The sequence below is a fragment of the Copadichromis virginalis genome, linkage group LG20, assembly GCF_057382275.1.
Source record: "Copadichromis virginalis isolate Kocher_CV1m ecotype Utaka linkage group LG20, C_Virginalis_male_GT1.1, whole genome shotgun sequence".
NCBI lineage: Eukaryota > Metazoa > Chordata > Actinopteri > Cichliformes > Cichlidae > Copadichromis > Copadichromis virginalis.
The window spans coordinates 8,611,736-8,638,745 of NC_140637.1; the positions used below are offsets into that span (position 1 = coordinate 8,611,736).

General features: G+C 41.6%; 4 protein-coding genes and 1 non-coding gene across 7 annotated transcripts; 1 reads left to right on the forward strand and 4 right to left on the reverse strand.

Moving 5' to 3' along the window:
• Positions 1–93: 93 nt before the first annotated feature.
• Positions 94–11,245, reverse strand: amt (aminomethyltransferase). Of its 2 annotated transcripts, none has more exons than XM_085444143.1 (9): positions 10,843–11,245; positions 9,387–9,554; positions 9,028–9,108; positions 5,218–5,349; positions 5,060–5,138; positions 4,626–4,771; positions 2,543–2,723; positions 2,000–2,155; positions 94–1,651 (listed from the first exon to the last, which is right to left on the reverse strand). In XM_085444143.1, the coding sequence occupies exons 1-9, from the start codon at positions 10,978–10,980 to the stop codon at positions 1,476–1,478; spliced, it is 1,257 nt and encodes a 418-aa protein (XP_085300269.1). In that variant the 5' UTR covers positions 10,981–11,245; the 3' UTR covers positions 94–1,475. The 2 variants fall into 2 exon arrangements, with proteins under 2 accessions (XP_085300269.1, XP_085300270.1); XM_085444144.1 differs by lacking the exon at positions 10,843–11,245 and adding an exon at positions 10,031–10,808.
• Positions 11,246–12,202: 957 nt separating this feature from the next.
• LOC146684297 (uncharacterized) lies at positions 12,203–16,299 on the forward strand. The gene is made up of 4 exons (XM_085443837.1): positions 12,203–12,556; positions 14,531–14,676; positions 14,753–14,971; positions 15,054–16,299. The coding sequence occupies exons 2-4, from the start codon at positions 14,541–14,543 to the stop codon at positions 15,194–15,196; spliced, it is 498 nt and encodes a 165-aa protein (XP_085299963.1). The 5' UTR covers positions 12,203–12,556; positions 14,531–14,540; the 3' UTR covers positions 15,197–16,299.
• A 65-nt stretch (positions 16,300–16,364) lies between these two features.
• On the reverse strand, positions 16,365–26,672 carry hyal3 (hyaluronidase 3). 2 transcript variants are annotated; one of them, XM_085443833.1, is made up of 7 exons: positions 26,609–26,672; positions 20,062–20,352; positions 18,105–18,540; positions 17,835–17,982; positions 17,538–17,664; positions 17,348–17,437; positions 16,365–17,265 (listed from the first exon to the last, which is right to left on the reverse strand). In XM_085443833.1, the coding sequence occupies exons 2-7, from the start codon at positions 20,323–20,325 to the stop codon at positions 17,005–17,007; spliced, it is 1,326 nt and encodes a 441-aa protein (XP_085299959.1). In that variant the 5' UTR covers positions 20,326–20,352; positions 26,609–26,672; the 3' UTR covers positions 16,365–17,004. The 2 variants fall into 2 exon arrangements, with proteins under 2 accessions (XP_085299959.1, XP_085299960.1); XM_085443834.1 differs by lacking the exon at positions 26,609–26,672 and adding an exon at positions 24,092–24,178.
• naa80 (N-alpha-acetyltransferase 80, NatH catalytic subunit) lies at positions 21,474–26,672 on the reverse strand. Its single transcript, XM_085443836.1, has 2 exons — positions 26,609–26,672; positions 21,474–23,066 (listed from the first exon to the last, which is right to left on the reverse strand). Coding segments are annotated over exons 1-2 (837 nt in total). The 5' UTR covers positions 26,611–26,672; the 3' UTR covers positions 21,474–22,231.
• LOC146684300 (U5 spliceosomal RNA) lies at positions 25,317–25,430 on the reverse strand. The gene has a single exon (XR_014917348.1). It is a non-coding gene; the product is annotated as a U5 spliceosomal RNA (small nuclear RNA).
• Positions 26,673–27,010: the final 338 nt, after the last annotated feature.

Sequence of the window (27,010 nt, forward strand, 5' to 3'; positions counted from 1 at the left end):
AAAAACAAAGAGAGGCAAGGCTTAGATGGACCTGTGCATAACAGGATTAATGGATATTCTGCACAAAGGGTGTTGAAGTTGACAGAAGAGGACTGAACAAAAATCACCTTTATTAAAGAAGAGACCTCATATCAATAGAAAATGTTTACAAAAACTCCATAATTAGTCCAAGTATTAGTACAAACTCACAGCAAATACTCAAGAGAACCTAAGAGTCAGTAGTTTTGCAGACATACATAAGTCATAAGACAGTGTCCCATTTGATAATTAAAATTTCATTAGAAGCAGACAGAAAACAATTACAATTAACATCTTTTCAAGTTAGTCTTGTACCACATGTTGCCCAGGTGCAAAGTGTTTTTATCTTAAGATTTCTTTATGAATCACCAAACCAAGAGTAAAAAAGTAAAGTAAAAACTACAACACTTCAGACAGAGACATTTTGCATTGAAGGACAACAAGTCGCCACTGTTTACAAATCAGGCATTTTATAAAACCATGGTCACTGGAAATTTGGTTTATAACATTCACAAGTGTGCAGTTTCTGTTTTGGTCCAACAGTGACAAACTGAAATGATTTCATGTTTTGTTAGCAATAAAAAGTGAAATGCTAGTGTTTACATCTTTGTTACTCCCACTGGAAAAATTAAAGTGCGGCAAAGTATTTCATTAAACAAACAAAAAAAAATCCAAAATAACTTGGTCTCGGAACAACGTGAACAATGTCTCAGCCCCATCATCCGCAGGGGAACCCATGTTAGTGCACCATGAATTTCTTAACCTGATGCATGCATAATACTGAATTATTAAATAAGGACTGGCAGTCTGTGCAAAGTCTTTCTATGTAGGGTGACCCGATCCCAAAAAAAAAAAAAAAAACGAGACGATGTGGAACTTTTTAGCTGGACAAATTGAATTTCCCAGTTTAACATAATAATTTTCTTCGTGGCAGTTTCCATCACATTTCCGAAAAATCATCTTTCCCTGATGGGCAGAGCTACATGACTCTAAGTGGGACTAACTTCCACTTGAATATAAGGCCTTCCCTGCTGTCTTCAGACAGTTTGATTACAAGCCAGACTTTATAGACATGCACATCCTGCAGAGCCAATCAAAATGTGGGACACACTCTTAATATGTGGGACGGGGGGGACAAGGGATAAAAATGCTTTGCAATACATTATGAAGAGGGTCATCTGGACACCCTGTTTTCTACATGAGCTCCTATAATGTCCATTCTCAAAGCAGCAGCCCTGGTGACTGAATATGAACACTGAGTACTTTAAACTTAATATATTTGTGACCGATCAATAGTCAGTAGTAATTTTTGGACTAATTTTTCCTCTGTTGGACTCACCAGTGAAGGTTTGTACATTTTAAATAGTGAGCTAAGAATGAAGGGGCAGTGCTGGCAAATACGGGATCGTTTGAAGGAACGCTCAGCAGCACCTATACTCGCTATAAAAGTGTCTCTCCTAACCAGTATAGTACTTGGTGGGCACAAAGGGCATCTTGCTGACGGTGGCCGGCACTGCCTTTTTCCTGACCTCGACCTGGATGGCTGTTCCATTTTTGGCGAATGCCGCATCCACGTAACCCATGGCAATGTTCTTTTTCAGGCAAGGAGAGGGGCAGCCGCTGGTCACCTCACCTGTACAAAACACAAAGGAATTTGTCTTTCCAAGGAAATCCTGTTGTACAGTTTTTTTCAGTCATTTATTTCTATATGACAGGCACTGTCATGTCTGCAATCATGCAGCGTGTGAAGAAACACTTAACAATCATCTCACTGACATTTGATATGATACCACAGAAATACAAACATTGCGATCGTATCTATTTTAAAGCCCTAACATGTAAGATTTGAAAATGTCTGAGTCTGGAGACCCCAATTGGCAACATCATAACAGATACTGTGGCAAACAACAATACTCTCATAATTGTTTGGGGGGGGGGGGGGTATGTTTTTATGTCTGTTTGCACTTTGGCACATTCTGACCTATGACCTTTCCATCAGGGCTGAGAATAGGGGTGTGCTGCCGGACTGGGGGGCCGGTGGACACCAGACCCACTCTCTTCCTGGCTGTCTTGGCTTTGATCTGAGGTATGATGATGTCAGCACCGGGAAAATCTTTGGCCTGGCGTCTGCGCTTTCCTGTGTGTGAGACACCAGCAGAGTTCGTTGACAGACTGAATGAAAAGGCAGGCGTGCACAACAACATCTGGGATCCTCTAATAAAAATTTTAAAAAGGAAATAAAAATCTTATGTGCAATTCCAAATTATCAGATGGTGGTATCTAATTGGTATGCAATTGTGACACTATTAGGAAAAGATCCTAACACATGTGCTGCTTCTCGCCTTCGGAGACCAATCAGAAGAACGTTTACCTTTGAGTGACGCCTTAGTCGACAGCTGCTTATTAAGTGGCAAATAAAAACAAAATAATTTAAATGTTTTTAAATCACAAGTTTCATGACAGCCTCACACAAAAGCAGCCGTTAGAAAAAAAGAATAAACGACCAAAAAAATTAAACCCCAACCTATGGTCCAGACAAGCGTGGCCTCCACAGGTGTAGTGGTCTCATCGATGTCATTGCCATAAAGACAAAGCCCCGCCTCCAGTCGTAGGCTGTCCCTAGCTCCCAGCCCGGCCAGCTTCACCTCACTGTTGGTCAGTAGCTTCTCCGTCAGCTCCACCACTCTGGACTCAGGGACGGAGATCTGACACACAGAGACACAGGCAAACTGTAGAGCCACGTCTCTATCCAAGTACCTTTAATGTCAATAAAGTTCAGAGATTTACAAATTTCACCTCAAGATTACATCTACGCATGTCATGATACATAGTGCAATTTATACCAGTTTTGGAGAAGTTTATTACAGATCTGTCAGCCACAGACCCTGGTGTGTGTGTCAGTCAATGTAGGAACTATTTTATATGTGCCAATCAAAAGACGTGCAGCTAGCTTGTGTAATGAAAGCTTCACAGGATGCAAACCTTCAATTACACAATCTCTTTATTGTATTGAGTGATACAGCTGGCTGCTGTAATTCAGCCAACAGAAAACATTTTCTAGATTAAGTGCTCACAATAAGGTTTCTGGATGTTTTGAGTAAGAATTTCTGGAACAAGACATTGAGGAGTCTTTTTGTCTTGGAAAACGATATAGCAGAACTAGATGGCGCTCTAGCTACAAGAAACCAGGCAGATCTACAGCTGATGGCACCAAAAATTAAACTGAATCTTGTTGTTAACAATCAAAGCAGCAGTTTGCAGAGACGACGTTTCCTCAAACATGATTTGCATCAAATGAATGCCCGAATAAGTGCAAGTGTATTAAGCCTACTTCAGGATGTTGATTACATATTAAGAAGCTGTTGTCAGCTGCTCCCTTATTCACAAGGGGGTCACCACAGCAGGTACCTCTCTCTGTTTTATTTGTCAGATTTTTTATTTATTTTTTCAAACAGCAGAATCAGCTTCCTGACACAAACTCAAAGAGATTTGTGTCTCCTCCTGGACACAAAAACCAGCAAACTTTAACTTGTTCGTCAAATGTTTAAGCCGCCTCTATGGGCTCAAATTGTGGTCATAAATATTTTGTACTTGTAAATCAGGATTTGTATGTGTAAAAAGATTTGTGTGTCAGAGATAGAAACGACAAGGAGCAGGTGCATCTAGTACAAGTAGAGCTGCTGCAAAAACCCACAGAGCTCAGCAGCCAGCGCAACAAATTCCGGATCCTTGCCTTTTAGCTAGCATTAGCAGCACATGCTGCCGCCAATATGAAAGGACCTTGATGCTGCGCACTGTGACTCCAGCAATGGTCCCGGATCAGCACTAACTTTGTGTTAAACTAATCCTAAAGTAATAATGGTATTTCTAACCACTGATATACCACAACTTTATCCTTTCAACAGCTACTGAAAGTTAGGGAACCTAGCTTATCGCGGATATTTATATAGAGATCCTCCAGCTTCAAACTGTATTACCCTTCAAGGACCTGCAGTTCCCTTAAAAAATAAAAAATAAAAAAATAAAAAAAATTCACTTCTTTTAGTAGATCATTCATATGAAACCGGTTCTTCCTTTTTGAGCGGGTGCATATCAGCAAGTAACTAATCTTTTTTTTTTTTTTTTTTAAAAGACAACTTGTGAATCAACAATGGCAGGATACAGAGTAGTTAGTCCACAGCCTTTTGACTTTGGCCTAACATTTGGTTTTGCATTTGTGGTTTCGATAGGACACATATGCCTCTTTTAGAGCTGCACTCTTTTCCATAAATGGCACTGTATCTGAGAGTGTGGGCTTTTGCACAAGTCCCAGTGGTTAGCTCACTAAAGACCAGGCCTAATAAGAGTTACACACCGAGGTTAGAAAGAAATAACACACTGTCCAGGCAATAACGGACATTCGAGGACTTGCATGGGCTTTTGGTTGTCAGAGGGAGTGATGGGGGACAGGGCCAGCAGAGAGGCGTGGGACCCCACAGAACTGCTTGCCAGTATAGCTTTTTTTTTTTTTTTTTAATAAAAACACTGTCCATTAAACACAAGTTATAATACAAAACTAGTTGTCCCGAAGCATGAAAGAACCTGCAAGCACACACATATGTGCTCACCTCCACCCCGTCCTCTCCAGTGTATCCACATCGAGTTAGTCTGCAGTCAGGAACACCGAACACTGTGGCCAGGGCAGAGGTCATGAAAGTTAGCTTACTGAGGTCCTCCTTCAATCCCGCCTGGAGCACCTGAGACATAGTGGGACCTGGAGACATGCAAATAAATTCTTATCTGCAAGATCTGAAACACCTAAACTGCAGGAGTTCAAAAAGAAAAGGAAAAAAAAAATAAAAAAATAAAAAAATCAGAAGCAATAGCCAAAATTCATAGATGGACAGAGAAAGAGCAAATGAGGGAAAGCAAAACCAGAGGAAAGTAAATTAAGATGAAAAGGAAGCAGGAAGAGAAGTATAAAGGAAAGGAAGTGATGAAGACTATAGTAAGAGCACCGATGAAAAGAAAAAGAAGGCGGACTGTCACACAAATATTCTACCTTGCACAGCAATCAGTGCGCAATCAAGAAACTCCAGATCCACATCAGAACCTGCATATTTGAACTCTGCCAGTCTGGCCTGAAAACAAAACACACCCACACACATCAGATGCTTTTTAAATCTCGGTCTCTTTGCTACATACTTTTCTTGAATTCACCTTCATATGAACAGAGTCCTTGTCAGCACAGCCGGCATTGGAGACAACGTAGAGGTAGCCCTGGTCCGTCTTTGTCACAATGAGGTCATCAATAATCCCACCTTTCTCATTAGTGAAGAGGGTCAACGTGCCCTTGGAGGTGAGGCAAGAAAGGAAATGAAGGAAACAGAAAAAAGGACACTGTGGACATCGTGTTTATGTTAAGTTTCTCATCTTTAAGTCTCTCTTGCACTCACTGGATTAGCCAATACTCAGAATAACTGAAAACCCAACTCAGTGAAGATGCCTTAAGAGAAACTTCAGATTTAGACAAGCTGGGAAGGTCTCTTGGGGCCATTTCTAAACAACTGCAGATTCCAAGATCATCAGTTCAAACAACTGAAGGAAAGAAAAACAATCCAGGAACCACAAGGACTCAAGCCTGTATAACTGTATACTGCTGGAACGCCATCATCACTGTCCACAGTGAGGTTTTACGTCGCTGTGAACTAAAAGGGTACCAATTAAGAAAGAAGCACACACTCCAAAATCAGCATCTTCAAGCTTGAATGGAATTTGCAGCTGTTCACATGGACAAGAAAAAGTTTTATGGTCAGACAAGAAAAGCTTTTTTGGCCACAACGACAGGAGGTACGTTTGGAGGAGTAAAGGTGAGGCTTTACTAGCAGTGACACTAGTACATTACACAAAATAGTTTGAATAATGAAGAATGAGGACTATGTGCAAATTCTTCAACTTCACCTCAAGTCAACAGCTAGATCAGGGGTGGGCAACTCCAGGCCTCGAGGGCCGGTGTCCCTGCACATTTTAGATGTGTCCTTGAACCAACACAGCTGATTTAAATGGCTAAATTAGCTCCTCAATATGTCCTGAAGTTCTCCAGAGGCCTGGTAACGAACTAATCACGTGATTCAGGTGTGCTGACCCAAGGCGAGATCTAAAACCTGCAGGACACCGGCCCTCAGGGCCTGGAATTGCCCACCCCTGAGCTAGATGGTTGAAACTTGGACACAGTTGGGTGCTCACGCAGATCTTGGAACTAGGGGTGGGTTTTAATTACCAATTTATCGATTAAAATAGATTCTAGCTTGGATAACGTGATATCGATTCATTAAAATCTGAATCGATTTTTAAATATAAATGTATTTTGCCAGAAACGCCAAAATCTCAGGTTAAACCTCACAAAATTTTCAACAACCACCAAACAGCTTAAACAGTAAATGAGAGCAGGTACACAGACTCTGAACAAAAAGCAGGCAGCCGCCGAAACATCAGAATCAGTGAGATGTCGCCTTTCTCACCCGACGGCACGGGCACGGCCGGGGCTGAAAGTGTCAGTGATGTGTCAGCGGGTCCGCGCTTTGCGTTTGCGCTACATTCTGAAGCTGCAGGTTTTTATCTCTTTCTCCAAACAATATTGACTGAACCAGCAGCAAAAGAAGATCCAAACTACGCTTCACATAAACATCGTCATGAATTCTCTCTGACTTATCGCAAAATAAGCGCGTATTCTCAGAAAAGTGGTGCCTTTTATATTATATAAAAGGCACTGTTTTTGTCCACTAGAGTGAGACTTTCACGGCATATTCTGCACCGCATCTCAGTGCGTTCATCATTTGTTTGAAGCCAGCTCACCTCCTGCAACCACTTTTCCGAGAATACGTGCTTCTTTTGCAGTTCGGACTCCTGCTGACATTTCTTTGGAGGTGGAGGAACACCAAAGTAATTGATTAAAAGGAGCTTGCTTCTTCGACATCTTTAAGAGTGCTAAACAAATGTCTGTCCTCCTCCAAAAAATCTTATGTACGCAAACGCGCGTTGCAACTTCTTATCTGGTGCGCGTCTTTTATTTTGAAAGCGCATGCGCACCTGCGGACCACTTATGTGCAGCCCTGTGTGTATACATACATGTATGTACATGTATGTACATGTTTGAATATGTTTTTTAAGTTGATTAAAGATATATCCTTTATAATCATTCACACAACAAGAGTGAACTGATGCCCTCATGCTGCAGTGGATACAGTCTCATTGTTTGTCTCTAAATACAACCGGCAGGTGATTTAGAGGAAACCCTCTCAGTATAAACTGTGTACACTGCCTGCTCAGCACCAGACGATTATATTTTTGGAAGGAAAAAAAAATTGATTAAAGTCAACATGTCTGATCTGCTAGTTTTGTGTTCACAGCTTCCCCTCACTTGCCTCAAAGTGAACAAAAAGTCAGTAAAAGCAGTTTTAAAACGAAACAATGGTTAACGTCAGGGCCGGCCCGTGGCATAGGCCGTATAGGCAAATGCTAAGGGCGCCGTCCATCAGGGGGCGCCACGCCAGTGCCACAAATGTTGAAGAAAAAAAAAAGTTGGTACTATTATTTCTAAATACAAAAAATAATCCCACGTTAATTAAAATGCAAAGTAAAGCTTATTTAATAGAAATATTATTTGTTACAACATTACGCCCCCCCCCTCCCCGCACGGTGCGCCCCCTCCCTTCCCGTATTATGGTTCCTTTTGGACGTCACCACATCAAAAAAAATCAACACAAGATGTCAAAACGGCCAAAACTGTCAGGTGCCCAGGGAAGAAAAAAGAGAAAAGAAGAGGAGGAGAAATTTCGTTTTTTGGGTGTAATAGTAGATGAAAATTTGACGTGGAAATCTCATATTGAGTATATTAGAAAGAAGATGGTCAAAAGCATTTATATTTTGGGAAATTTAAGAGATTTATTAGATCATAAAACAATGCGCATTTTATATTTTTCATTGTTTTTCTCATATTTTAGTTACTGTGTTGAAGTTTGGGGGAATACATATGAGAATACTATAAAACCTCTAAACTTATTACAGAAGAAAGTGATACGAATGATCCATAACGTTAAATATAGAGAACATACAAATAAATTATTTATAAAATCAAAATGATTAAAATTAGGAGATTTAGTGAAATTACGGACACTATTAATTATGTTTAAGGCTAAAAATAATATTTTGCCCTTTAAGTTACAAAGAGTATTTTTAATGTGTTCAGGGGGAGAAGATAGCAGAAGGAAATTTTATTTTAAGCATCAGTTAGCTAGGACTACACAAAGATTAAGGAGTCCAACCGTTAGGGGTATACGACTGTGGAACTCTCTTCATTATAATTTAAAGAATTGTATAAGTTTACATTGTTTTAAAAAGTGTTACATGCTTAAAACGATAACTCAATATGAAGAATGCGAATGAAATTGGAGTTCATTGAAAATGGATCCATTATAATTTTTTGTTTTATTTATTTAATTTTATTTTTCTCCTTGTTACTATGTGGAGTGGTATATTTGTTGTTTGGTTTGGGTTAGGACCGGAGAGAAATGTTAATATTAGTTTGTTCCCTGATTTTTGGTGCCCACTTGTAATATAAGTTGGAATGTAGATAGGGGGCGGGGTTTAATAAGAATATTTTCTTCTTCCTGCTCCTTTTCACACATGGTTGTAGTGCTTTATTGATAGAAAGTGTGGTTGGTTTGTTTGATCTGTTGTACCAAGTGTGAAAAAAATAAATAAATGAAATGAAATTTATTGTATTTCATATATTCATTTTTTATTTTTTGTATTCATTTATTTATTCATATATTTTTTTTATCTTGTTAATTATTCTGATTGTGAATTTGCTTTCTTTAAGTAAAAAAAAAAAAAAAAGGTCAAAGACAAAGCTATTCGGTTTCTTGTGAGTACATACACTACACTGCCGATGTAGGGGGGGACCACCTAAAATCTTGCCTAGGGCGCCAGATTGGTTAGGGCCGGGCCTGGTTAACGTTAAATCGTTACCTGGTTGTCCTTGAGTTCTGCGATGTCTGCCACCACCAGTGACTCCATAAACTTCACCCCGTCTTTGCCGTGGATGTTGGTCTGACAGAGAAAAACAAAAAGTCTGTAATTAAATCTTTAACAGCAGCAGTTTCCTGGAGAGTTGGGTGGTGGATAAAAACAACAGCCAGACACTAGACATTTTTACTCTGCCATGATGTGACTAACACATACATTTCTTCACTTGACACACACATTGCTTGACACAGGGGTCACACTCTGCTCCCAATATTTACAGCAGAATATCTCAGAAAGTCTCAAATCCAAGTTGCGATGCTCTACTTGAAATCTGCACCCATGTTTAAGAGCGCATGCCTCACCTGCAACATGTGACTGACATCAAAGATGGAGCAGTGCTCTCTGGTGTGCATGTGAGAGGCAATGTGACTGTCTTTATACTGAACGGGCATACTCCAGCCTGCAAACTCCACCATCTTTCCCCCCTGCCCCCTGTGGAAGTCAAATAGTGGAGTCTTCTTCAAGGCAGTCTGGGGAAAAGAAAACATCAGGCTTGTAGTGAAAGTCCACAGATGAAATACTGTGACTGCTGAGTTCTTGCATGCTATTAAATCTATTAAAGTGTTTCTAAAAGGTTTAGTAGTTTAGCATGTTCTGCAAATAACACAGTGAGCAGGAACATAATAACAACACATCTTTGATTAATAGACAGCTCAGCTGATAGGCCTCTCTCTCGTGCTCTCTTCAGTCTGACCTTTGAACCAGCTGAAGGTGGGCTTATCAGCCACAGCAACGCATTGTGGGACAGAGTGTGTCTGCACCTTTCCAAACTGTCCACAGTCAGCCGTTATTGCAAACAAACCGAAGGCATGTGGCTGCTCTGGTTGCAGACCCATATACTCCTAAGTCGTTGTGGATTTATACTGCTTTGTACTTGAAAGTGAAAGAACAAGACTGATCCTATATTGATCAACTGTTTTGACCCAAACCCTCTTTGCATACAAACCTACAAAAGCATAGGGATGTCATGAAGGAGTAAAAAGATGGATGAAAGGGTAAGTTGGCCCTGCGTTAAACCTTGCTGACAGTACTGCAGAGTCAGTCCCTCGTGGTTTTAATAAAGCCATTTTGTGCAGCTCAGTGAAGTGAAGCAGGCAGGGGGGGAGGGCCACTCTGCAGGGACAGATATACATTATGTGTGCATGGGCGAGCCATTGCTGTCACAAACTCACATGTTAATACTGTATTAATTCAACTCAGTTTTATTAATACAGCGCCTTAACCCTTATCACAACAGTCACCTCAAGGAGCTTTATATTGTAAGGTAAACCCCTACAGCAATAAAGAGAAACCTCAACAATCAGACAATCATACCAACCCCCCAATGAGCAAGCACTTGGCGGCAGTGGAAAGTTAAAAGTCCTTTTTAACAGGAAGAACCAGGCAGGCCTCTGAGGTGACCTGTTGGGGGTGAGGGGAGGTAGACAGGACTAAAGACACACACAGTAGGCAGTAACAATAATAGAGCAAGATTTCTTCAGCGAGTCAATCAAAAATATCATTTAAATCTCATTAAAGTACGTGAGTTACAGGCCTGAAATTGTCCTTTAAAGTCTTATAAAGTAGGATTAAAATACCACAGGACCAAAGTTAGAGTTTAAAAAAAAATTAATAAGTAATATTGAACACGTGACAAATGAAACGAGTGAAAATTCAGCAAATAGATAAATAACTCATAACAACAAAAGGTGCGTGTGAAGTCTGATGCCAAAAGCCTTTGGCACACTTGCAAGGACTGAAGTTCACGGCTCTGCTTACCTCTGTGCTGGCAGCCCGGCTCTGTTGCTGCCTCCTCCCCGCACATCCAGCTCCAACGAACCGCAGCAAACCGTCCCCTGCAGCCCGCAACCCGAGCCCCGAAGCCCCGGCTCCAACCGTCAACCGAGCCCACATCATGACACCTGAGTCCCCGCTAAATTCAGCACTCACTCTCGCTGCTCCTGACGGGGTAACACTTCCGCTGTGCTTTTTTTTTTTTTTTTTTTTTTTTTTTAAACTTTATTTATCACATTATAGACATACAGTCAAGTAAAACAGGGATCACATAAAAGATAACATTGTGGTAGTACAATGAGGAACAGAAAGAGTGACAAGGACAGTGAGACAAAAGTTCCGCTGTGCTTCTAAACTCTTCAGTGCAGTGTGCGTGCGCTCACCTAGCAAAACCACATGAAGCGCAACGATTAGCTGCAAGGACTTGTGGGTTATGTAGTTATTGGACCGCTGGCGCGCAGACGTTTGCTGGTTGGTTCAGCGAATCACGCTCAATCTTATAAAAGAAAACACAATGTGGGTGTTACCTGAGATATTACTGGCTTCCCACTTCATTCATAAAATAAAATAAAATAATTTAAAAAAACATTTGTTTACATCAGCTTCATGAAATTCTGTTGTTTTGCACATAAACAACAAATCCTTAAAGTTCTCTTTCTTTGGGAGACTAAATTCAAAATAAAAATTATTATATGTATATCAGCTCAGTTTAATAAATGTGGAAATGTTTAGCTCTGGAGTGTTTCTGCTCTCACATAAAGTAAAACCTGATTTTCAGAGCCTCGTGCAGTGTCAATATTTTTATTCAATACCAAAAATCTTTTAGCATAACTAGCGAAGAAAAGCCTGAAAAAAAAAGCATTGAATCTGAAGACTATGCAGATTTTTTGCTCTCGTTCAATGATCAAGAATGAAAGAAACAGAGAGGATATTAAATGGGCCCCATTGAGCCATTGCTTTCATTGTTTTCAAAGCACATTTTGATGATTTTTCATAATGAGCCTAACATCCTTTATCAGCATTCAGTTTAGCATGACACACAGTTACTCCACCCTCTACGTACACACTACAGCATCCATTCTTGATTCTCACACTTGAGAGGATATTTTGGCCAGGTGAAGCTGCCAGACTGTGATATTTGTCCTTGTGAGTATTTATGAGTGTGTTTATCCCTCTGTACCCCCATCATGCCCTCCACCCAGATCTTTGAGTCATCCTTTTGGCTGAGCAGCTAATAATAACCCCGTGTTCCTTCTGCTATTTTAGGCCTTTAAGGCCTGGAAAGCTGGGGCGTGTGCACAAGCATGCTTGGAGCAGGGGTGAAAAAAACTAGGGTGGGCTAAATCAGACACACAAACATAGTTAGTAGTAGGAGGGGTGGCTCTGGGGCATCCTGCAGTTGCTCAGTGACACTCAGGAGCAGAAGGACCCTTGGGAAAAATCTACGCTTTCCCTTTGGCTTTAAAATATTAAGATTTTACTGCTGGGATTGAACGGGAGTTTATTTGGATTTATTTTGTCACAGTGTGGCCCCTGAAAGACCCATCGGGAGATTGAATTGATTTAACTGCTGCGCCACTGGGTGCAGCCATATGTTTTGGCCATCGAGTGTCTGGATGTGTGAGAACTGGGGGAGCAAGAAGAGTGACTGACGAGAAGAGACAAAATCTAACACAGCATTTGTTTATGGTGACACAAGGTAGGTGAGAAGAAAATGTTACTTTTTTGTACTTAAAAAGTAAAAGAAATCTGCTCAGGTCCATGAGTTTACATTATTTAGGTAGGTTCATAAAATCCTGTATCCCACTTAGAATTATGTTAGTCTCTAGATAGAAACATCCTTTGGCCCTTGTCTGAAATTCAAGCAGCACTGTGCCTTTATCGGTTAGGCAGCCAGCTTTAATAATAGCTCTGATTAATCAGCTGCCCATTTGACCTGTGTGTTTTCTCTTCAAATAGGCAACCCTCATACCCCGAGCCATCACCTGCTGCTTTATTCCACCAGCAGAATATATCACAAACTTCTTCCCTCCAAAAAAGACCTAATCTGTGTTTACTTATTTAGTATCTGTGTCCTCATTTCATTTAACCAGGCTCCAAAAAGACTGGGAATTTCAGTGGCATGAGAGAAACCAGGAGAACCAGTCATGTGATAGTCCAGGAAGTCACAAAGCAATGTAGGATATAGCATCTAAGCCACTGAAGGCTTCTCTAACAACCTCTGTGGAGCAAATGTTGTGTTTGAGTAAAGGTTGACACATTATTCTCCTATCTACAGCATGAAAGAGGGTGGTGTTGTTTAACCTCAGGGATGTCAGTGTGTTCATTTAGTAGGTATAAACCATTATGAATCCATTTCAAATCCTTTCACTGAAAGTGACAACAGATTCACCAGAGAAGCAAAAACAAGACAACCCCCAAAAAGGAATTGTTTTGCAGATGTTATAGACTCTTTCTCTGTCCTTATCCCTTTTTTTTTAGTTTTGCTTTTTTTCCTAGTGTTCTTGTGACTACATGTGTAATCCAGCTCCTCCGGGATGGCACCTTCATAAATGCCATCACAAAAAGGTTTGCAGGTCAGCACAGTCTCCAGAGTGTGGAGGAGATGCCAGGTAACATGCAGTTACTTAAGAAGAGCTGGAAATGGCTGTAGAAGCGCTTCAACCCAGCAGGAGGAACAGGAGAAGCACACAATATCATTGATTGGGTTACTCATGTACATGTTTCTGAGCAAACTGTCAGACGTGGTTGAAGCTTCCTAACTGGACAGAGTGATATCCCTGGAGTTTAACTAACTCTGGGTTATGAATTTTGGGGGTTTGAGCAGTCAAAGTCCTGACCTGACCTTAACCCAGTAGAAATGTTCCTGAATTGAGCATCCGAGGAATCCCACCAACATCCTAAAGCTTTTCTGTATGGGATAAAATTCCTCCAAGATGGTGTGTAGGATTAAAGCAATCTACAGATACTGAAAGCAAGGGCTTAAAAATCTTCACTGAAAGTTGTGTAATACTGGCACATTTTCACTGATAAATAACCCAGTCTGAATCTAATGCTTCACTTACTTAATCTGGGCCTATTTTACTACTTTAAGGACTTGAAAAATCGTACAATGTTTTTGGTCATATTTTATGAAAATCTTTTTTCATGCAGCTGTGGTCCACTTTCCAAAGGCAGTGACTGAGATCAGTTTAGTTAAAATTTACCTACATACCACCAACGCGCAGCAGCATTCACTTCAAGAAGGAAAGCAATATTAGAAAGGAAACCTCAAACATCAGATAATCCCCTGTGAGCATGCAGGTGACAGTAGGAAGGAAGATCTGTGTTTTAACAGGAAGAGATTTCGGTAAAGCCACCTTATCGAGAGCACAGAGAGATGAGAACCAAACACAAACTATGGGAGAGAACAGACGAAGGTTGATGACTGAGTTAAGGGCTGAGCTTGTTCCATAGGAACAGAGCTCTGGTAGAGAAACATAATCTTTACAGACCCAAGCTTCAAATGTATTATTATTATGGAACTTTAAAATTGCACAGCCTCTCTTTGCATTTCAGAACTATTCCAAGATTGCAGCACCTCTCATTTAAATGATCAACAAAGGAATTGCTCATTAGTTGAGCCTTTTGGAGCAAACAGTGAGCATATTTTCCTCCTGATTTTTCTCTCAAGACAAGGAGACATGTCGAGGCCCTCTTCCACCCAGACCACTCCTCAGTTCTACAGAGTCAGCGACAGAGATCTCACCGAGATCGAGCTGCATTCTGTCGATTCCATCAACGACCTCCACCGAACACACCCCGAGCACAGCCACAAAGGTAAAATCACCCCAAACACACCATCCACAGTGCGATGACGCATTAAAACACTGACTCTGACAAAATGCGATTTCAGGAATGAGGGCTCCTCGTCCGGTGTACACACCTTCGCCAAATGGGAACATTTACACCTGCGACACGACAGCTGCCAATCAAAGAGGCCACCCAGGCAGCAAATCCTGGCAGAGCCGACTGCAGGACATGCTGACGCCAAGTTCATCCCGGGCCTATGCCATGGGCTGCGCTATCATCACTTTGCTTCTGCTCACAGTGTTACTCATTTTTTACTTCTTAGGTGAGATAAAAAATAAATAGAAAAAAATAAAAGAAATGTGCAAACAAAAGCAAACATTTATTGTTGGCTGCTCCTCTTCCAGTCCAGCAGGGCGGCGCAATACGGATGCTGACGGAGGCGGTGAGAGAAAAAGAGGCTGCAGCCACAGAGCTGTCACTGCTGATCCAAGAGCTGCACGCACTCAGGCACAACCTGACAGCCAAGAGAGCGACAGGAGGGACGTGAGGAAGATATGCACAGAAAACAAAACACCGACAGCGTTTTCAGATTATTACCGTAGAAATATGAGATTGGAGTTTTCTGAAAAACAACTTCTAGGCTTACTAGGATTATTTGAGAAGGACTTTTAAATAAAGCTTTTGTTTAATGGTGGCAGTGTGGCAGAAGGGAAGTGGTTGATCTCACATTGCTTGAAATAATGTCAGACCAGGGCCGTGCAGAGAGGTTTAAAGGGGCGGATGCTTAAAGCTAAAAAGGGGCACATTGAGCCAGGCTGAATAACAACAACACACATTCATCAAGAATCTAATATGGGCAACAAGGCAAAGCAAACGTAGCCGATGTTTTACCTGATGGGTACAATGTTGCTGTTGAGGGGTTGCTGTGGATAGTGCTGGAGGGCAGGGCTGTGTTGATCTGAGACTGTAGACATTAAAAAGTCCATAGGAGAGATGGTAGCTGATTAAACAAGTGTCATGAGATAATAACTAAATGCAAAGATTGGTGACAGCACTTAGGCTCTGCCTGTGAATCACTCTTTGCTTCTCTTCTTCCTTCCATCCCATCTTCTCATATATCACTCTCCACTTGCTGTCTTTCTGAGAACAAGGCACAACTTCCTATTGCAATAAACTATAATTTAATTATCCACACCTAACAACTCCAGCACTTAATCTATAATAAAATGATGACAGAAAAATGTTATAGCCCTGCCTTTAGTAGCCTCACACAGCTCTGTTTCCTCCTCATGTCCTTACCAGCCATGTCTGGACAATGTTATATCATGAGTAATAATTTAAAATAATCCATATACATAAAACACACACATGCACGCACACACAGTGACATTTTAGACCTTGTTCAGAATACTGTATATACTATGGGCATCATGGTGCTGATCCAGAATCCTCAAGCCCCTCTAGCCCCCCCCCCCCTCTGCACGTGCCTGTGTGAGACCATTATGTCATTGCCACTGTGTCTAAAAACGTACAAGCTGTTTTTATACTGTGCTGTCAGTCGTTTTGGGTGACTCACTGTGGGCATCACAGGAAACACATAAAGTACAAACGCTGTGGACGGCCAGAAAATTAAACGGACTTCTGATTTCATCAACTTTGTCAAGTATGTATTGTATGACTGGGTAAATGTATAGTTACGTGTTTTCACCAAGTCGTTTATTTACAGTGTTCTGTCGTTCATGGTGATGTTTGATTGGATTTTTCAGTCAGATTTTATGTACACATGTCAAGTTTAAAATGTGTCTTTTCTTCCATGGTAACAAGACACTATTTTACTATTGGTTGAGAAAAAAAAAATCTTGCAACAGTAAAACATTACACTTTAGTCTTCCTATGCAAAGTCCATTAGAGTCAAATTTAAGTACAGGTCCCTTTAATGTAGCCAAACACAGTTTCTTTTCTTCCTTTCATTTATGACACACGACCACAGAAACAGCCAAAAAGTCTAAACAACTGAAAGACCACAGGAGACTATTAAAGTGCATGATGGCAGAATTATCTCCATGGGTACCAACTTCACAACCTCTGCGGAGGTAGGTGTATCATTGTTAAAGTTTACAATCAAGAGATGACTCCATAAATAGGAATGCAAAGGATTTACAGCAAGGTGTTAACAACTGGTTGCACTGGAAAACAGAAAGGGCAGAGAAGATTTAAAAAAAAAAAAACAACAACTTTGGACTAATGAAATTAAAATGAACTTGGACTACATTGCTCAAAACTGTAACTTCCATTAGTAGTATTATTATCCCCATGAACTCATAAATGGACAGCACCGTAACAAAAAAGCTCAGGTCAATCTTCCTCCTCTCTGCTCTCGCTCTTCTTGTCTTGGCACCCCTGCCCTGTCCAGCCTTGGTAGCAATGACACATGAAGTGTTTCTGGAAATGTTTGGAAGAGTCACTGAGCCGGTGGCCAGAGCCCAGGTGTCTCCTGGTGCAGCGTCCATTGCCGTGGCAAACCTGGAGGCTGCAGCGCTCTGCGTCAGACCTCAGAGATCGAACGAAGGGACCCAAGACATTGTGGACGTAGTCTCTGAGGAGAACGCACTGTTTCTGGATGGTTTGGGAAGATCAATATGGTTACACATAGGCGCACACACACACACACACTGATAATGTTTTCTCACATGCACACCTTGTTTTTGGCGAATTTCAGTTCTCCCCACAGCACAACTCCAGCTGCCCCCAGTGATGCACTCTCTCCAAGTGTGTGCTCCAGGTCCATCTGCACACGCACGCACGCACGCACGCACGCACACACACAGTTTGTCATGCCACATATTTAAAATCTTAATATTATGTGATGTATGCTAAAAAAGTCCTACCTTACTGAGAAACTTGAGTGAGTGTGTGAATGCTAGCCTGGCGTAGGGGAGGACGGGTGTGGCGTGGTCGGTGTTGTTGTGATATGGCCAACCTGACGCCACCCTCAAAACCTCCAGCAGTCTGTGTCTGGTTAAAGAAGACAGAGCAACCCGTGAGTAAGCGAAACCACCTGTCTGGCCATCATGGCTAACAAAAGCTAAATGACAGGACTGCTCATACCCTTGTCATGATTGGATATGTGAGTGCCTGAGGCAGCAGAGTGTAAGTGAATGCATTTCTTGCTGATTTTCTTGTACCTGACCATTAGAGCTGCATCTGCAGACCCTGCCAGTTTCTGTGGCAGGTAGATGCTGGGGTAGAGAGCGGAGGACTTAGTCCAAAGCCAGGACAGCTCATCATTCTGCTGCCTGGTCCCCCTGAGGCAGCGTCCTGTGTAAGTTTTATCTGATCACACAGAAATACAAATAAAAGACAGAGATCAGCCTGTATCATCGGTACAAAAGGAGTTGTCATTATTGTTCAGATTGCTAGAAAACCAACGTGTTCAACGTTAGTGTTAGACCAACCTGTCTTTCTCTTGTTCTTGTTAAAGCAGGCGGGAAAACCATAAAACCCCCAGAAGCCTTTGGGGCGTTCTCCGACCGCAGACTGGAGTGTCTCTTCCATGAACTTCCGAGCGCTCTCCTCAAACATCTGCCTCGCCAGCAATGTCACTGCCCGCTCTGAAAGATCTGGTTGCTCCTGTTTCACCAGCAGTTTGGACAACCTCCGGTACTCCAGCTTAGATCCAAAGTTCGTCTCCCACAACGGTCTCCATTCCTCCCAGTCGATGACAGCTAGGCCGCTAAAATCTGGTAGCAGGAGGTCGGACAGCTGCGTCACCGTGAGGGAGAGGTGAGAGGCCAGGTCGCTGAGCTGAGGGAGTCCTCCATTCACTTTCTTGCCATTTCGGGAGAGGTATGGATATTTTCCCAAGTGGTCGCGGTAGAAGATGGTCATTTTCTGGAAAATCAAACATTTTCCCTTTTTCACTTGTTTTGGATTTATTGCACATTTAATTAGAGATGGACCGATCCGATATTACGTATCGGTATCGGTCCGATACTGACCTAAATTACTGGATCGGATATCGGAGAAAAATAAAAAATGTAATCCGATCCATTAAATATCACGAAAGCACCTCACAAAACTTGCAACACCCCGTAACTCACCTCAGAACGTTAGCACGTTGGAGCAGTATGCATCACGTGATAGAGCGGCTGTGGCATGCGGGACCTGTCGGTGGTCTGGATAGCATGTGGAGCTTCGCTAGCAACCCCATCTCCGATAAAGTTATCCCGAGAGAAGTAAAGCAAGTGTGTAAGTCCATCTCTGAATGTTTGTAAAGCATTCCTGCGTTAAGCTTAACAAACGACTGCCTCTCCTGCTGCTACTTCAATCATGAAACTGCTTAACGATCAGCTGATCGGCTTTTCTGTCGCGAGTCCGTGTCTCTAGTTTGCTTTTGGCCCACTTTGCACCAGAAAGAGGAAACCAGCGGCTGAACAACAGCAGCACGTTTAAGCTTGATCAGCTATTGTTAGAATGTATTTAATATTACTTTCTACACCAGGATCTTTTTCTACGTAGCTGACGCTGGTAACTGTGCAGGGGCGGATCTAGCAAAGTTTAGCCAGGGGGGCCGATAGGGCATGAACAGGGAAAAGGGGGCACAAAGACATACTTTTCTTTCTTATTCTCATTTAAAATGTCTAGCTTTTAATAAATAATTATCTGACACCCAAAGTTTTAATTTGATGTAAAATGAATAGAAGTCAATTACTGTATATAGTGACTATTAAGTCTAATATATATACCCTAGTAAGCTATAGTACTTTTTCCTTTGGGAAGGTACCATCTGTGCAGTCTGCAATTTTGTTGAAGAAAGATGTTGAATCTATTTAATATTTCTTGAAAAATAATTGATTTCTGTGCATTTTTTTTTCACACTGCATCAAATTAAGGTTGATTACGTCGATTAAGCATCATGAGGTGGAGCGTGAGGGGTGGTTCCCTATTTTTTATTTATTTATTTTTATTGTTGCTGGGAGTTGGAACTCTATTAGTTAGGTTGCTTAATATATATGCTAAGTACTCTTTAAAATACCAGAATAGGGAGGATGGTGTAGGTTTAAGTTTATTAGATTGATCAGTATTGCTGAACTATGAAATATATTTTTTTGCATACAGGTATAACAGAATAGCTTTAGTGTAGTTGTTGTTTTAAACTTGAGTATGAACTTATACACAATGCAGCAAGATATTTAAAAAACAGTTTTGTTGATTAAAAAACACTATATCGGATTCATATCGGTATCGGCAGATATCCAAATTTATGATATCGGTATCGGTATCGGACATAAAAAAGTGGTATCGTGCCATCTCTACATTTAATCCTTGTTACTGTTACAGTGCCCTCACCAGCCCTCTTTCTATGGTTTTAAAGTAGAATATCAGTAAAATAAATGGATGAGGGACGATCACCTGTCCCTGGAAGCGCTCCTTCTTGTTCTCCACAATATGAAAGTCTCCCAGGTCCAGGTGGATGTTGTATCGCTGTGGACAGTTTGCCGTGGGCATGTTCCACACCAGGATGAAAGGCTGGTTCTGCAGGATGGGATGAGCTGCAGCCACAGCTTGCAGCGAGGTGCCGATGAAGGCATCCGCCTGGGGGGAATTCTGTGGCAGCGAGTTGCAACGGAGGGAAGAGATGAAGAAGACGGGGAGGAGGAGGAGAGACAGCTCCATGGCTGCTCACCCACAGATGTGTCCTTCCTGGCAGGAGAAAGAAATCGTCCTGATGAACTTTTCTGCATTTAAATGGTTAACTTTGTATATACAAGTACGGGCTTTTATCTGACAGAAAAACATGATAAGAAATGCAAAAATAAAGACCAGTCAAAGCTATAATGATAAGAAAGTCTCTTTATTCCAATCATTTTTCACCCACTGTAAGAAATCTTTAACATTTCAATGAACCAAATAAAAACAACATGAGAAAATAACAGCAGCAGACAGATTTTTGGAAGACTGATGGGCAACAAGTTACTTAAGTGGTTGAGATTGGTTATATCTGCACTGGTCCAAGCTGTCACTGCAGATATGAAGTATTTATCACTGAGTGCAACAATGACTGTGATTCGCATTATTCTGCGAAAAATTCTACATCAAAGCAGCTCAACAAACGCAGAAAAGCTTATTTTTTAGTTTTTCTCACTTCAAACCTTTCTCAATGTGAGGAAACAGGAGGGGAGCTGGCGCTGCTGGTGTATCCGCTGCAGGGGAAGCAGTCAAAGCCGACGCGGAGCTTCTAGTTCCTGCTGAATGCACAGCCAGCTTACGGCCGAAGAACTCCAGATGAAGCGATTGGAGTTGAGACATGGACAGGTGGAGGTAGACGGTGTGCATCTTTGGGCTAAGAGCTGCAAAGATGAAACTGCAGCCTCGCACCTGTTGCGCATCGAGCTCCGCCCCCTTTCCTTAAACGTTACACTGATGCCGCCATTCAGACAGTCCGGGATAGACTGATATTTCACTGAGGTGAGAGATGTGAGTCACCCTCTCATCCGATTAGAGCTCAGATTAGATTCTGCTTGAGGGATTTTTTTCCCTCTCCCCAGCGCTAACCTGGATTCTCCGCGCGCACTCGGTGCCGAACAGTGATAGGCGTGCCCCATCGCTGTAGCTGTGTGGCCCCACTGATGTGTAAGGCTAAACGGTAATTGGACTGATTCTTACATTGCGCTTTTCTACTCAACGGAGCACTAAAAGCGCCTTTAACATGACCACCGCGCTGCGCTTTTGCGCATGAAGCGGCGACAGCGCCACCTTTTCTCGACATTTGGGGACCAAAACACATTTTTATGGAAGTCAAGCAGTCTCACAGCAATAGGAAATAGTCATGATCTTTAATTTATTCTTGTTTCAATCAAACCTCAAAACCCGGATTACAAAACACATAAAAAAAACAACAACAAGGAAAATATGTAATATTTATTACGATATAACCATAATCTGCAGCGAGTGTGCGCTCCTGCCTGCAGTTAATTCGCTTAACTGCCAGAAAAAAAACACATAACACACTCTGGGCTGTAAATTCTGCTGTGCCAAGGTCCCGCATTGGAAGCTGGGAGCAGGGGAGTCACGTTTATGCTTTGCTCAGCTGTACTGGTTGTAATAATTACAATTATTTAAGCTCTTTTCAAGTAAACACAGCAAACTGAACCGATGAGTTTAATTCTGCTGCTGCAGATCCCGTCTGTGTATCACACAGGCTACACTGTACAGAGTTAGGCTCAAACATCAGTCACTACAATAAAAAAAAGTACATTCTTGAGTGAAACTGAAGCATTAAAGTTTATCCCCAGTTTCTTGCTGGGTCCTTATGTTCACCATCATTTCTCTTTTACTCAGTGCAGCGATGCAGACGTACAGGTACACATGCAGCTGGGTTCACACGCAGCATCTGTTCACAGGTGTTGGGAAATACTTCTGCAAACTGTGACGTGGAAAAAGTAAAAGTGTTGAGTGCGAGTGTTTACTTCTTTGGTTTGCTAGCACAGTTCTTTCTATGTCACACTTCTTCTTCCAATATGTGTGTGTTTTGTGAGTTTGTGCTTATTTCTGTCTTTTGGTGTGTATCTGACAGCGATCATCAAATGTCCTTGTGCATCCAGTAGATGGGAAGTCCTTTGGCATCTCTGTACGGAGTTTCAGTCAGAGTCTGAACTACACACTGCCCTGCACACTGAGGAGGAGGGGGAGGACGAGGGATAGTGGGAGGAGGAGGAGGTGGTGGAGGAGGAGGTAAACTAAAGGATGGAGGCGACCGTACAGCACAACCACCTCCTGAGTCTCTGTCCCCTTGAGCGTGCATCTTTGTTTGCGTCTGCACGCTCGTTTCCTCACTCGGCATTCGGGAGAACCTCAGAAGCGTCTCCATGGGAATGAATGCCGTCATGGCCCCCGCGTTCTGCACTGGTGTCGACAGCACATAGCCAAGGTGGGCGTAGAAGTGCTGCTTATCGTGGGTGGTCAGACAGAGACGCTTGAACCCTCGACTTCTGGCGTAACGTTCGGTCTTCTCCATCAGAGTGCGGCCATAGCCCTTGCCTCGCTCCGCCTCGGACACAACTACTGACTCGACAAAAAGGCTGCCGCTGTGACCCACGACCCGAGACAGCCTGGCGTGGCCGAGTAGCCTCTCAGTCTCCCCGCGGCCCTGCAGGAGGACCAGGTTGACAGGAAACTCTGAGCAGGATTTTTGGAGAGAGTGAACCCGGGCGGCCTGGCTCCTCTGCCACTCGCAGTTGACGAGGTCTGCGCAGGGAACGAGCAGGTCGGGACGCTGGTGGATGGGAACGGCGTGGACCTTCTCTGGCTGCTCGGAGACTACATGTAGCTTCTCTTTAACGTCTCCATCCAGTGTTGAGACCTCGTAGAAGTTTTGTCGCCTCGGATCGTCGGACGTTGACGTTACGGGTTCAGACCTGCGACGATCAGGGTTTCAAGTCAGTCTCCATTTACCTTCTATGGTTAAGTGTGAAAATATCAGGAAGTGTCTCAAGCATGCAGTTCCTCCTTAGCTGAGTGGTTAAAACACTGTGTCTGTTACCCAACAGGCAGTGCGAGCAAGGATTAGAGATGAAGGCATTCATTTGCTTTCAAAACCACACCAGAAACAGCAAATGTATATATAGTAATATAATTCACTAGACACCCTCATCCAAAAATACATCTCTCGTATCACTTACCAAGTATGATGTGAGAGATGTGATGTGGGGGTGTGACTGAACCGACTTTTAAGTTCCATTTTATCTACGACATGCTGGAGTATCATATGCTGAGATCTTGTCTCACTCTCCTTTAAATACTACAAAGAGCTCAAACTTCTGATCTGGAGTGTAAGTGTAAGCCTACGTGTGAAGTCCATTTGGTTCAAATCCACACTGTGGATTTAAACTGCCTCACAATTAATATCGCAATTCTCAAATACACATCAAAGTGCAATCATAGCCGCGCTCATGCATTTTTATGTGCGCTTGAGATGTGAGAGCGTTTAACTGATGAATAGATTCTGTTCATGTACGCTGAGGTCCTGATGTTTAATAGCTGTTATCATTCTAAATGGGGAAGCAGTAGTTATCTGTCACAGTTTCACCACAGTGCTTCTTCAGAAAGGCTGAAGTGCAGTTTAGTCAGCACAAACTGACGCTGAAACGAACTAATCCAGCTAATTCAACTCAAAGCCAAGCTGTACTTGCTTCTTATGTAAAAAACCCAAATGCATTCACACTGCAGTATATCTCTATATATATGTTATTTTAAATTATAGTCAAGTCGTCCACATTAGAGTCACAAACCAGTAATTAAAGTGGTCTTAAAGAAGAAGCAAAACTGGGTTCACCCCAAGTCGTGCATGCAAAATGTGAAAAATGACTGACAGTGAGAAAAACATTGCAGTCGTTTTTAATTTAAGTTTTTCTTGGACTAAATAAATAAATAAATAACTCACCAAGAGAGAAATGCTGAAACGAAACAGCTGACTGTCAAACTGATTTGAATGTGTTACTGGCTATGCAATGCTACTTCACATACTCTCCTTCAACAGGAAATGGGAGTTTACTGAATAAGGCACTGACTACCTTCTTTTTGATGTCTGACTCTGCCTTTTAAACTTTAATTATATTCAGTATTGAAGCCACAACACTTACATCGGGTATGATGAAAAACAGAGGTTGGAAACTTCCTGTCACTGCTCGAGAGTAAAAGAAACCTTATTCTTTTTCGGATTTTGCATTAAAATGACTGACATTTCCATATTATGTTTAAATCAACAGCAGTGTTTTGTGTGCTCTATGTATGTTTTGTTGTTTCTGTAAAGAGGTCCACTTTTATCTGACTGTGTGTGTGTGTGTTTGCGAAATTCAAATTCAACTGAAGTCACAGCTTATGCTGTTTTTGGAACGTATGTTTAGAGACTAATGCAATCGTCTTATAAACTTTCACAATATATGCTTTGCAGACATTCCCTACCAAAACAGGAATAGGTCTGTTATTTGATAAGGAAAATGACAACAAAAAAACTAACATTTATTAGTTAATTTTAAAATACAAAACAAATGAACCAAAACTACTTTATTTAGTAAAACTAGTACAAAAAGACAGCCAAAATCTGGGCTTTTATTGTGAAGGGGGTGGACATGGAAAAGTGACGTTTTGAAAGTAACACTTTTATCTATTACCAAGAACCACACTAGAGGTTGGCAGTTCGATTCAACTGTCAATAGTATTGCAAACCCCCCCTGGTATTGGGTGATACTAGTGCAATAGGCTCTAGCCTATAGCACAGTTAAACAACATGTGCTTTGGTTTAGAGACAGGCACATGCATATTTCTTGTCTCCAAAAGACCTAGTATCAAAATGCAGGAAAATCTGAAAGGTGTTTTTTTTATTGTGTTAACTCATTATTGAAGAATCACAGTGATTTAGTGGTTATTAAATATGTTCAGAAATGGCAAACCTATGATGATTCATGCCATACACTGCAATCTTGTGCATAAACTGCCTTTATGGGTTGCAAAGTGTCAGTATTGGCAGTACTGGTCCTATATTTACTTGGTGTCAGATTGATACCAAAAACAGCAGTTTTACAGACCACTAAACCACACTGAGATACTGCCAACAGAACTTATAGACCAACATTTAGAAACAAACATTAATTTTTCACAGTGAAACAAGCCCCACTAACGCAGGGCATCAAAAAATTAGATTAAACTCTTATTGTTCCACTCCACGGAAATCTTTAGTAAAAGGCGAAAGATTTATACGATCTGAAGAGAAACAAGAGTGTACTGGAGACTAGACGAGCGGCAGGCCGACCCCATTCTCCGACATAGCAGTCTCTATTACGGTTCGCACTTTAACGTTTAATAATGCCACAACTAAACAGACACAAACTAATACTGTTCGGAAATTTCACGCTACCTTTTAGGAAAACACAAACGCTACATGGTAAATTATTAAATATACTATAAACGTTTACACACGCGCAATGCATTATGGGAACACTGCGATCACAGCCACGCCTCTAACTTTAGTTGTGTGTTTCCTACGTTATTTTTCACTAAAGCTCCCGCTTCTTCATAAAACACTGATGTGATTATGTGACGTCTGAATGAAGCGAGGATGTCAGATTTTCCAACAAGAACAGTAATTACTAAAAACGTTACTTTCCGTGCTCAGAGGTTTCGCGCATGCGTAATAGACACTCAATGTTGTCGCCCTCTGCACATGCGTAGTATAACCGCGTTTCATGTCTGCGTACAGCAGTGTACATTCATTAAATACAACAATAGAATACTAAAATATAGCAATATCGTTAATATTATTACTCATGTATGATTTAAAAATAAGGGATTACTCCCTTTTTCTAACCTCTCTCACTTATAAGATGCTTCTTTTTATGTTTTTCCTTGGCCAGATAGCCCAAAAACCTTTATAGTGGGAAATAACACGGGGTGGGAGGGCAACAAGATAAATATCGGGTACCTTAAAGAGGGAAGAAAGTAAGACGCTAAACTAAACGTGGTAATACCGTTTTAATGCTCTCGTTAATCAGAAAACAGATTTATTACAGACAAAAAGTTTTTTTCCCCCCAGGTAGTAGCAAGAGCAGAAATGTATGCTTTGTGGGAGTTGTAGTTATCCCCTGATCGTAAAATAATTAAGCACATTTGAGATAAAATATTGATATAAAAATAAGCTGGGTATTTTTTAAAATATATATATATATTTGTCATCTACTCCTCCCTTATTGGCGTCCACTTCTATGCAAGTTAAATGAACTCTCATTCACAGCGACATGCTAGCATGCCCATGTGCTTATTTACAGCTTTAGGCGTCAATAAGCAGTACCCCGTGGGTGCGTAGTGACGCTAGTTAAATATTAGTAAGAAACTCATTTTAAGTTTATTCTAAAGCAACAAGTTCACCTTTTCGGTCGCTTCCTACCACCACAAAGTTACCTACATTTTTTTAAGTCTCGTGGTTGGTTGCCGTTTCTGGTCGTCCTCTCACAGGAGTTTGTTTCACAGCTGATCTGCGGTAAGCTCTAAATCTGGCTTCACGACTGTATAAGCTTATGGCCGTTCATAGCGTCCGCTCCTGTATCAGTTTCCCCTACCATCAAACCGGTACGTCCATAACGGGAGGAAATGCTGCTGCTCACGTCAAGAGTGCGTGCTGTCACGTCTGCCCCCAGCGAATGGGAGTTGTATTACATATACACAAAAAGTGACAAATTAAAGGAAAATCTGTTCCGTTGACCTTTTCAGTGAGGTCATGAGTGGCTTCTTTGTGTTATATAGTAGGTGGAATATTTTGGCTATTATTTAAATAATGCATAATGTATGACTATTATTGTAACTTTAA

Coding starts and splice junctions, on each gene's coding strand:
- amt (XM_085444143.1), bottom strand. CDS start 10,980: ATGATGTGGGCTCGGTTGACGGTTGGAGCCGGGGCTTCGGGGCTCGGG. Junction 9,555..10,842: donor GCCGGGCTGCCAGCACAGAG/GTAAGCAGAGCC, acceptor TCTTTTCCCCAG/ACTGCCTTGAAGAAGACTCC. Junction 9,109..9,386: donor ATGTCAGTCACATGTTGCAG/GTGAGGCATGCG, acceptor TTTCTCTGTCAG/ACCAACATCCACGGCAAAGA.
- LOC146684297 (XM_085443837.1), top strand. CDS start 14,541: ATGTCGAGGCCCTCTTCCACCCAGACCACTCCTCAGTTCTACAGAGTC. Junction 14,677..14,752: donor CCCCGAGCACAGCCACAAAG/GTAAAATCACCC, acceptor ATGCGATTTCAG/GAATGAGGGCTCCTCGTCCG. Junction 14,972..15,053: donor ACTCATTTTTTACTTCTTAG/GTGAGATAAAAA, acceptor CTCCTCTTCCAG/TCCAGCAGGGCGGCGCAATA.
- hyal3 (XM_085443833.1), bottom strand. CDS start 20,325: ATGGAGCTGTCTCTCCTCCTCCTCCCCGTCTTCTTCATCTCTTCCCTC. Junction 17,983..18,104: donor CAAGAACAAGAGAAAGACAG/GTTGGTCTAACA, acceptor CTGTGTGATCAG/ATAAAACTTACACAGGACGC. Junction 17,438..17,537: donor CACTCAAGTTTCTCAGTAAG/GTAGGACTTTTT, acceptor GTGCGTGTGCAG/ATGGACCTGGAGCACACACT.